The following is an 11,525-nucleotide window of genomic DNA, read 5'->3' as shown; positions in this document are numbered from 1 at the left end:
ATTCTGCTTCTATTTTTTCTACTATTGGGATTAAAGAAGGGGCTACCACATGTAGACACATTCTTATTATTTCATTCTTTGAAATTATTATATTTAAACCTGGAGATTCCTATTGCCTACAAAGAAATGTAAGTTTTCACACTGGTGCTGATTATGTTACAGGATCTTATCAAAAACAATATCCACATTTCATACTGATAGAGACAGGTAAGCTCTTCTGTACTCCCAGGTGCAAGCTCCTTGAGGCATGGAGAGGGGAAATCACACAGTGACTGAGTTCATCTTGCTGGGCTTCTCAACAGACCCGGTAATGCAAATGTTCCTTTTTGTCCTGTTCCTTGGAGTATATTCTCTGACATTACTAGGAAACACTACCCTCATCATATTGATCTGCAATGACTCCAGGCTCCACACACCGATGTATTTCTTCATTGGAAATCTGTCTTTTCTGGATCTCTGGTATTCCTCTGTCTATACTCCAAAGATCCTAGTGACCTGCATCTCTGAAAACAAAAGCATCTCCTTTGCTGGATGTCTGTCTCAGTTCTTCTTCTCTGCCGGATTGGCCTATAGTGAATGCTACCTACTGGCTGCCATGGCTTATGATCGCTATGCAGCCATCTCCAACCCCCTGCTTTATGCTCAAGCCATGTCAAGGAAGTTGTGCATCTCTTTGGTTGTGTATTCCTATACAGGAGGATTTGTCAATGCAGTTATATTAACTAGCAACACATTCACATTGGACTTTTGTGGTGACAATGTCATTGATGACTTTTTCTGTGATGTTCCACCTCTCATAAAGCTGGCATGTGATGTCAGGGAGAGTTACCAGTCTGTGCTGTACTTCCTCCTAGCCTCAAATGTCATTACTCCCACTCTGCTCATCTTGGCCTCTTATCTCTTCATCATTGCTGCCATCCTGAGAATCCGCTCCACCCAGGGCCGCCTCCAAGGCCTTCTCCACCTGCTCCTCCCACATCATCTCTGTAACCTTGTACTATGGCTCCATCCTCTATATCTACTCTCGTCCAAGTTCCAGTTACTCCCTAGAGAGGGACAAAATGGTGTCTACCTTTTATACTGTATTATTCCCCATGTTGAACCCCATGATCTACAGTCTGAGGAATAAAGATGTGAAGGAAGCACTGAGAAAACTTGTCAATCTCGCTCCTTCTGACATCTAAGTTTATGCACACTTATCAAGCCCGGACTAAGTGACAGCAAACTACTTTGGGGCAAGGTTGGGAAAGTGAGTACAAAAAATGAATTTTCCATTCTTTGAAATTCCACCAAAAAATTTTCACATTTTTCTTTAAAAATGTATTTTTTTATTTTAGTGTAATAAATAATGAGTTACATTGTAATGTATTCATGTATGTATATAATGGGACTTTGTTCATATTCATTGCATATTTACTTTTATCTAATGATTGAACTAGTTTTATGTTAATATTCAAACAGCTTTTAAAGTGTAGAACTTGAATTGAGTGTGAAATAGGAAAGCATATAATACTTTCTCAGATGACTGAAGTTTATTTTATTCTCATCCCTAATAACTGCCCAATTATTATCCTTACATAATGGCTATTATGGAGATGTGAAGGAAATATCCTATGGAAAGGTGACACACAGGGATGGCACCTTATTTTCTTCTGTCCAAACACTAGCAAGAATTCTTCAGTAACAATGCAAATGAAAGGGGAATGTCAAAATTAATTTTAAAGAAAGAGAAAGGGAATGCATTTGTATGAGAAAATAAATGTCATAGGGCAAAGGAAGGATAAAAAACTTAGATCTAATACACCCGATGTAGTGTCTGTAGCTATTTGTTGAAGTTTTGAATTTTAATGAACTCAAAATGTTCTCATTTTACCAATTATAGCACAATACCTACACAAGATCAAGCCAGCCAAAACTCAAGCATGACCAGAGGAGATGAACCATGAAGTCTTACCACTAGCTGAGAAGCTGATAACAATTGACAGCTTCTGGGGTAGAAATAATAAGTTATCTTCAGGGATGCAGCCACAGAACAACTACCGTGCTTCAGTAGAAGTACCCATGCTCAAGCATATATAAACAACACTAAGTGGATTCAGTAACTTTAAAAGAAAAATAGAGAGGACATGAACAGGGGAGGAATAAGTGGTGGGTTATATGTAGGGAAGGAATTATGGATGAGGAAGTAGAGATAGATTTGATAAAAATGCATTGAATGCATGTATGAAACTTTCAAACAATATAAAAAATTTAATTTCTGAGCAAGAAGTCTCTAATTGTAAACCTTCAATTCCATTCATGAATATGATATTGAATGTGATTATACCTAAACCAGCCATGTACTAAATATTGAGTTATTCCTTTCTTAATTAAAATTTTCCATTTAAATGTACTAGTTTTGAGTTTATAGTGTTGGTTCATTGATCTGAACCTATATTTGGAATTTGCCTAAAGGTCCTTGAAAAATACATCAGGGCAGGGATGTTCTGTCTGTTTTTGGCCACTAAAGAGTTGAGGTATTGAGTTCATGAGGTTATAAGGAACTTGGCACAGCCAGACATAGTTTTTACATGTTTAGCAATGTATTTGATCCACCAAGATTTCTGGCAGCAGCATAAACAGCTTTCTCAGGGTTTGGCAATGTTGAAGACACTGGCTTATGGCAAAGACTACAGAGAAAAAGAGGTAGCATAGATGCAAAGAGCAGGAAGAGTGGACCCTACCAGTAAACTTTGCTATTGTTGATTTGTTTGTTTCATTGGCCTCAACTCACTAGTTTCCTCTGATGTGTGTTGTACTAATATGTGATCTGAGGGAGGGTTCTGTAAAGAACCTGCCCTCCCTAGGAGACAACACACCTGCTAGGGTAACATGTAACCAAAAGGATTCATATTTCTCAAAATATATTAGAGAAACTCTCAAATATTTTGCCTAGCATTGCAACTATGTAAAAAACAGTATGGTTTATAGGATTGTTTATATATACTCCATTGGTGATTTATCAAGAAATTAGAAATAACTCTTACTAAAAATGTAATTATAAAATCTTGCTCATAAATCCAGGAATCTCACCCTTCTAAATCTTCAATCAGTATCAATGGCTTGACAAACTTAAAATCAAACTAAATTACCAAAATTGTGTTATTTCCCCACAATCAATTCATAAATAGCCAATGAAATAAATTTCTTAAATAAGATACAAAATACACTACAGAAAAGTAACAAACACTCAAGTGCTATAGCATGTATGCACTAAACGGTTTATATCATACAACAGGGGAACAATAATAATTGAATGTCATTTCTTCAACACTTCATTGTGCCGAGGATTACAAGATGGATGCAAGTGAAATTTATAAGCATACAAGCATGTCTATAACTGAATGATTTAAAAAATGTAGTCAAGGCCCTAGCAAGAAGGATAACCTTCATGCTTATAGTTGTGTTGTCTTTGTTTTGTTCCTGAAGGTATCTTTGGTATCTTTGTTTCTCAGACTATAGATGAAAGTATTGAGCATTGTGCTGACCACAGTAAAGAGCAGAAGGCCACATTGCCCTTCTCTAGAGAGTAGGTTGAACTATGCTTTTGTTGTGGGACAGTTCCTTCTGTGATTAAAACCTTCCATCTAAGAGGAGAGCTCATTAAAACAATGAACAATTATAGGGAGGTAAAACAATAGGTTTTCTAAAGTAAGGTGGAATAGTAGGAAGCTCTCCTTAAGCTCAGAACAGCTTCAATAAGTCTCTGAAACTGGTCAGAGTCTCTAGGCGTCTCCTCCCCAAGTATGTGTATGAGCAATAAGTTGTGCTCAGGGACACTCTCAAACAAGCATGGTGAAAGGAGTGGAGAACAAAGTCCCATCCCTAGTGGAGGAGTTGATATTGACTGGAAAAGGGAAAGTCAGTTTTCTTTAAGGGTTTGACATGTGCTAGGTTCTCAACAGAAGAATCTCAAAAGCCCGACAAACTCTTAAATGTTCAACATCCTTGGCCATCAGGGAAATGCAAATCAAAAGGACTCAAAGATAGTCTTACTAATTCTTTGAAAATTTTATAATTATATTTTGATCACATCCTTCCAATTAATACTATCTACATACTATTGTTTATATAGTAAACCACTGAATTACTTTAGCAGTGGACACACCCTTAATAAACTAACACTCTATCCCCCAAGCACTATCAATTACCAATAGATTCTCAGTTATGGGCTTGATTTAACATTCAATCACTCCTTCCATGATGAGATTTGGTCTAGTTTGAGCTCATGCACGTCTTGTGTACTCTGTCACAATCATTGTTAATTAATATGTACCATTACTCTGTTGTACCTGGAAAAAACACTATTTTTCTTGTATTCATTTGCTACCTCTGTCTCTTATGGTCTTTCTGCCCCTCTTGCATAATGATCCTTTATCCTGGGAAGGAGGATGTGTGATATACATGTCCCTTTTAGTGCTGAGTATTCTCTAGACACTTATTCTCTGAATGTCTACCAGTTGTGACCCTCTATGTTAGTCAATGCTTGTTACAAATTAAAGCATCTTCATGAGGTTTGATGAGTTATATCCTCAACCCAGTGATTTTGAGCCACCTTTTAGTGTATGGTTCAGTGGCGATAAGTGGAGTAATGGTTTATACATCTATTGCCAGCATCCATCCACTCACAGAAGTTGATCACCTTGCAAGATAGAAATTCAACTTATTTCCTGTTCCCTCCAGGCTTGAGCAACCATGGCTCTTCATTTTTGTGAGTTTGATTACTGAGTACTTCATAAATAGAATTACATAGTATCTATCCTTTTGTTAATGGTTCATTTTGCCCAACATAATGTCTCCAAATTATATCCATGTTATAGCATGTATCAGAATTTCCTCCTACATATGGATATAGATATTGATATGTATGTATCATGTTTGACTCATCTTATTGACCATTTGTGGTAGTCTGAATGTAATTGGCCCTCATAAGCTCATAGAAAGTGGTAGTATTAGGAGGTGTTGCCTTGTTGGAGCAGGTGTACCCTTGTTGGAGGAAGTGTGTCACTATAGGGATACACTTTGAGGTCTTCTATGTTCAAGATATGCCCAGTATGGACACACACAGTTCACTTCCTATTGTCTGCAGATCAAGATGCAGAACTCCCAGCTCCTTCTCCAGCACCATGCCTTCCTGCATGGCATCATGTTTCTAACTACGATGATAATGAGCTAAAGCTCTGAAATGTAAGGTAGCTTCAATTAAATGTTTTCCTGTTATAGAAGTTGCTGTGATCATGGTGTCTTTTCACAGCAATTAAAACCCTAACTAAGATGCTATTAAAAATCATTAGGTTGATAGGTTGCTTTACATTTAAGCCACTGTTGTAAGTAAATATGAGTATAAATATCTTAAAAAGTGACTCACAAATCTATGGATATGATGAAGGGTTGTTTTGCTGTGCTTTTCTGTACACCAAATGCAAGCCAATTGCTCAAAGATATCAGAAGGAAGAACCAGCTTCCCTGAAATTGGAGTTACAGATGGCTATGAGGCACCATTTGGGTGTTGGAACCTGGATCCTCTAGAACAGAGACCAATGTTCTGAACTGCTGAGCCATCTTTCTGACTTCTAGTATGGCTCCCTACTCCACACTTCTTCTCATCAAATGATGTAAGTACTTTGCAGTTGTCAGTTCTGGATTTAGACTTCAGTTTGTCTACCACTAGAAATGGCTTGAAATAATTCATTGAATTCATCAAACCCTGGTAATAGTTCTATAACCATTCATAGAATTATTATTTTCACTTTAAAATATTGAAGTAAGAGCACATTACAAAATGTCTTATGGGACATTAAAGCTTCTCAGAACCCCAATGTCCTTATAGAGTCTATTCTAACCTGGTAAGTGTAACAGTTTTGTTAAAATGATTCAATTTCATTCAGCCTAGATGTTGATGAGGGAATTTGCATGTGTGTGTGTGTGTGTGTGTGTGTGTGTGTGTGTGTGTGTGTGTAAAATTCTATTCAGTTGTAAGGAAAAATATAATCTGAAGAAAGTGGATGGATCTGGAAAGTATTTGAGGTGATCTAATCTCAAAAAAAATTACATGTTCTCCCATATAAGAATTCCATTGTGCACACCTACACAAACACACCACACACATACACACACACACACACACACACACACACACACATACACACACATACACACACACACACACACACACACACACACACACACACACACACACACACTGGCACACACCAAGTATAACAATAAACTTTGAAATTGGAAGGGGAGAAGAAGGTGGGTAAGAGATATAGAGGAAGGAAAGAACACACTAAGGATGAAAGTGGACAGGAGTCTTCAGGGAAGAACACAAGGCATCTCTCGCAGAGGGATGGAGAGAAAAGGAAAAAGAATAAACAAAAACAAATTTTTATTGAAAATGCCACAATGAAACAAAATACTTAGTATGATGATTAAACAATAAATAGGTTTGGGGAAAGTTCAGTGAGTAAATAAGGATATAAAACTGAATTCTCAAATCTTGCACAAACCAAAGCACATGTTATGTATACTGGTGTAACTATGATGAGGCATCAGGCAAAGACAGGAAATAGAAGAATCTCTGTATACTTACAATCTTACATACACAGCAATGAACAACAGACAAAATCTGTTTCAAAAATAGGTAGAAGCATAGATTGTTCACTGACCTCCATCTGCACACCATGGCATTTATGTGCTACCAACACTGACACGTACAAACACATACACACACATACACACATCATACACACAGATTAAGAAAGGAATAAAAGATAAACAAACTCAAGAAATGAATATATTTGTGCCATTAAAATGCTGAATATGATCACAATTCACTCAATACATTTGTGTAATTATTAAAATAAATGAAAATAAAAATGAGAAAAAGATAAGCTAATATGTGGGGGAAATGAATTGTTTTCATTTTACAAACAAGTTAATAATATCTTATTGCTACAATAAATCTAATTTAACATATAGAAAACAGACTTCTGTTTGCACACTAAGGGATTACTTTTATGTCTCTAGTATACTTATTTCTGATAGTACCAGCTAAGAATAATTGCATGAAGATAAGCATTTTAAATTTGCTTAGACAGTTTTTTCCTTTATGAAAACTTGGCTGTAGCTAACATTTTCCTCAAAGCATCCTTGACATCTTTGTTTCTTAAACTGTAGATCAAGGGGTTCAGCATTGGAATTACTACAGTATAGAACACTGAAACCACTTTGTCCCTCTCCAGGGCATAACTAGTGCTCGGGCGGGAGTAAATGAAGAGAATTGAACCATAGTACAAAGTGACAGCTGTCAGGTGAGAACCACATGTGGAGAAGGCCTTGAGGCGGCCTTGGGTGGATCGGATCTTCAAGATGGCGGCAATGATGAAGAGGTAGGAGGCCAAAATCAGCACGGTGGGGGTGATGACATTTGAGGCCAATATGAAATACAGCACAGCCTGGTAGCTCTCCTTCACGTCACATGCCAACTTCACAAGAGGGGGCAGATCACAGAAGAAGTCATCAATAGTATTGTCTCCACAGAAGTTCAGGGTAAACGTCTCACTAGTGATAATGGTTGAGTTTACAAAGCCACCAACATAGGAAGCTGCAACAAGACTGGCACATAATCTTGGGCACATAGCCTGGGAGTAAAGTAAGGGGTTGGAGATGGCCACATAGCGATCATACGCCATGGCAGCTAGTAGGTAACACTCGCTGTAGGCCAGCCCAGCAGAGAAGAAGAACTGAGCCAGACATCCAGCAAAGGAGATGCTTTTGTCTTCAGAGATGCATGTTATCAAGATTTTGGGGGCGTAGACAGAAGAATACCAGAGATCCAGGAATGACAGGTTTCCTATGAAGAAATACATGGGTGTGTGGAGTCGAGAATCAGCACAGATGAGAGAAATCAGGGTGATATTCCCTAGGAGACTGATGACATAAATGATGAGGAAGATGAAAAAGAGTACCCACTGTAGCACCATGTCTTCTGTGAATCCTAAAAGGATGAATTCCTTCACCCCAGTAACGTTTTTCTCATCCATGACTTGGGGTATTTATGGTACTTTCTGTGAAAAGATTAAATTATGGCTGAAAATGTCACTGAATATTTTCTCCATTATTTGTCATTCTACAAACTGGAAAGTAAAAACACTGGTCCATAAATGCCATTCATTATGAGATATATATGTAGTGAACTGGATGCCATTACTATGAACTGCAAATTAGCCTTATGCTGCCCACAGAGGTCAGTTACTAAGTTCACACTATTCCAAGTCACTTACATCTTCAGCCTAATGTCTCCATCTTTGTGAATTTGCATTTTTATTTCAAATATTTTATTCATTACTTTGGACATCACAAGGCATTGATAGATTTCATAAAAGTATTAAAGTACTTCGTAAATGGCTTCAGAAATTAAAATAATTGATGGAAAGGATGCTACTTTATTTTTCTTTAATTCTCCAAGGACAAAAATAAAATGATTTTAAATGGCCTTATTCACATTTCTGCCCTAGGATTATTAACTATTTTTCATGGATGCTATAAACCACACCTAAGTACTTGCATATATGATATAGTAAGATCTAACTGTACATTCTAGAATGCATAATGCTTTAGACTTGGCTATCCCAAGGAAGCAAGGTTGATTCTGACAGAATAAGTAGACAGGTTATTAGAGAGCCATTTATTACACTGATTTAGTGCAGATCAAAAGTAAGTTAAAGACTAGTTTAATTGAAGTAAGATTTATTGATAAGAACTTTACACCCTTACATTCTAGTCTCTTTGGCATGAGCAGGTACTCTGCAGGCTATAGAAAGAGAAACCTGGACACCAACCTAACCACAAAACTCTCCACCTACAATCTGTTCTGCCTGCTAGATGTGCTGGGGCAATGGTGGCACAGAACTTGTGGGAGTGGCCAACTAATGTCTGGTTTAACTTGAGACCCACTCTACAAGAGGCAGCCAATTCCCATCACCACTTGGATGGCCAGAAATTAGAGCCTGGATAGCCCAGAGACCTAGGGTTGTACGAACATGACTAGTCTTTAAAAGTAAAATAAAATGACTCCTAATGATATTCTGCTATACTTGTAGATAAGTGCCGTGTCCAACCATCATCAGAGAGGCTTCCAACACCAGCAGATGGGAGATGTTACAGAGACCCACAGCCAGAGATTATGAATAGAGAGAATCTAAATTGGAAGTCTCCTTCAGGTCCCTCCCCTCAGAAATGGGAAACCCTCAGAAGATGAGGAGGAAAAACTGTTAAGATTCAGAGGGGATGGAGAACATCAGGAGAACATGGTTCACCAAACCAAATAAGCAGGGTTCACATGGGCTCACAGAAGCTGAAGCAGCAAGCATGGGCCCTATGTATATGTTATGGCTGTTAGCTGGGTATTTTTGAGAGACTCTTAACAGTGGGAGCTGGTGTTTCTCTGACTCTTTTGCCTGTTCTTGAGACGGTTTTCCTCCTGCTGGGTTGCTTTGGCCAACGTCGATATGAGGGCTTTTGTCTTGTCTTATTTTATCTTGTTTTGCCCTGTTTGGCTTTTCTGAAAAGGAAACAGAACGGGAGTTGTTCTGGGGAGGAGGAGAGGTGGCAGAGAGCTCAGAGGAGTGAAGAAAACCGAAACTGAGAGAAGAATCTATTTTCAATAAAAATTTAAGAAAAAAGTAAAGACGAATTAAAGATTTATAAATAACAACTCTGCTTTTTTCTGTAACGTAATATCTAGCTTTTCTCTGTCTATCAAACTAATCAGATTCATTTTGAACCCTTTGCTTAGTCTTCTCTTTTTTATTATTTCATTTTGGCCTTATTAGCTTTAATAATTATACACATTAAAGGAATGCTACATAACACATCAACAATCACATATACTATTCACTAATCAAATACAGGCTCCTTCTCTCCAGAACTCCTATGTAAACTCTAGTAGTCACTGTTTTACATTCAAAGTGACTATATACATGCCTTGTATCTCTTCTGTTCCTGGCTTTTTTCACTTATTTAATACTCTCCTGTTCTGCTCTCTGAAAAATGGTAAGACACCATTCTTTCTATGGCTGAATAAAAGTCCACTGGATATGCATCACACTTCTTCATTCATTGGTGGGCCCTTTGGTTGGTGCCATATATTTGCAATAGTGAATAGTACCACAGTAAGTATGGGCATGCAAGTATCTCTTTGGTATGCTGATTTTATTTCCTGCTGTTATACAACCAGAAGTGGGATTATTGGATCTCAGTACAGATTGTTTTTGTTTTTAGAAATTTTAGAAATTTCCCAGTTGTCCTCCATAATAAAAATACTTAGTTACTTTCTACCAGCAGTATATGATAATACATTTTACTTCACGTACATACTGACATTTGTTACATTTTTTAAATTTTATAATTTAATTTAATTTTACATATCAATCACGGATTCCCCTGTCCTCCCCCCTCCATTTTAAGTTGACTGAAACATTTTATACTAACCATTCTTACTGGGGTGAAGTCATATCTCATGGTGACTTTTGTTTTTATTTCTGTACTTGCTAATGGTATTGAATGTTGTCCACAATTGATCAAACCAGAGATTCCAAATTCCGGAGGAAAAAATCATACCTGTTCAGTCAGCTCATCTGCAGCACACTTGTCAAAAGAAACCACTGTAAGAATGGCCTCTTCATTAGTGCTATGAAAAAAACTCATGCGCAGAGTATTAAATCTTGACCACCATGAATTTGAGGCCAATCTAGGCTACCTACTGCCTGCAGAGTGAGGACCTATCTCAAACAAAAACTCAATTCACTATCCCCGGAAAATGAACTCATCCTTGATGCTCATTAAAGAGGCACTGACAAGAAAATGTACCATATAAGTGGAATACCATGCAGCTGTAAAGAAATATGAAAGTTTCAGGTAAAATACTGAGAAAAAGAGGTAACTTAAAGCTACAAAGCCGATGTTATATGTTCTTTCTCATGTGTGGAACCTGGATTCAAATTTATTTGTTTTGTGTGTTTAGCTTGAAGCAAAAGTGGAAGGCAGGAAACTAGAAAGAAGAGTTGGGGACATGTTAAGGAAAGAGTGTTAGTAGGTATAAGCATGGAAAAAGTAATGAGATGGAGTCCTGGGGAAAGAAAGTCTTAAGCAGGGAGGGTATGAGAGTATAAAGGAAATCAGAGTGTGAAGATGAAGGCTGACCCAAAAAAAGGACATATGAACTATATCAGTGCCTACTAGCTCACAACCCAACTTAAAGCAAATAAGTGGAAGGTAATCAAATACATGTGAACTAAAATAAGTGGCAAGACTAGGGCTGAAGAATTAATTATTGGAGGCCTGCTTTTTTCTGAAGGAAAACAGAAGAGGGACTGGATTTGGAGGAAAGTGAGGTAGGAGGAGTTAGGAGAAGTGGAGGGAAAGAGGGGAGGCTGTGGTCAAGATATATTGCATGAAAGAAGAATCTATTTTCAATAAAAAAT

The 11,525-nt window shown here is 37.6% G+C and overlaps 2 protein-coding genes across 2 annotated transcripts; one reads left to right on the top strand and one right to left on the bottom strand.

The window, feature by feature from the left end:
* Positions 1-247: 247 nt before the first annotated feature.
* LOC128102232 (olfactory receptor 1013-like) lies at positions 248-1,184 on the top strand. The gene is given in 2 exon segments (XM_052725808.1): positions 248-949; positions 951-1,184. Coding segments are annotated over 2 exon segments (936 nt in total).
* A 5,964-nt stretch (positions 1,185-7,148) lies between these two features.
* Positions 7,149-8,084, bottom strand: LOC128102270 (olfactory receptor 1013-like). The gene has a single exon (XM_052725857.1). It carries the CDS (start codon positions 8,082-8,084, stop codon positions 7,149-7,151), a length of 936 nt encoding a protein of 311 aa, XP_052581817.1.
* Positions 8,085-11,525: the final 3,441 nt, after the last annotated feature.

Source organism: Peromyscus californicus, unplaced genomic scaffold, assembly GCF_007827085.1.
Source record: "Peromyscus californicus insignis strain IS unplaced genomic scaffold, ASM782708v3 Scaffold_7__1_contigs__length_154581171, whole genome shotgun sequence".
NCBI classification, from domain to species: Eukaryota; Metazoa; Chordata; class Mammalia; order Rodentia; family Cricetidae; genus Peromyscus; species Peromyscus californicus.
The sequence above is the reverse complement of the archived record's forward strand: the minus strand, read 5'-3'. Positions and strand labels throughout refer to the sequence as shown.

Excerpts from the sequence above, each read along its gene's own strand:
- LOC128102270 (XM_052725857.1), bottom strand. The coding sequence starts at position 8,084 with ATGGATGAGAAAAACGTTACTGGGGTGAAGGAATTCATCCTTTTAGGA.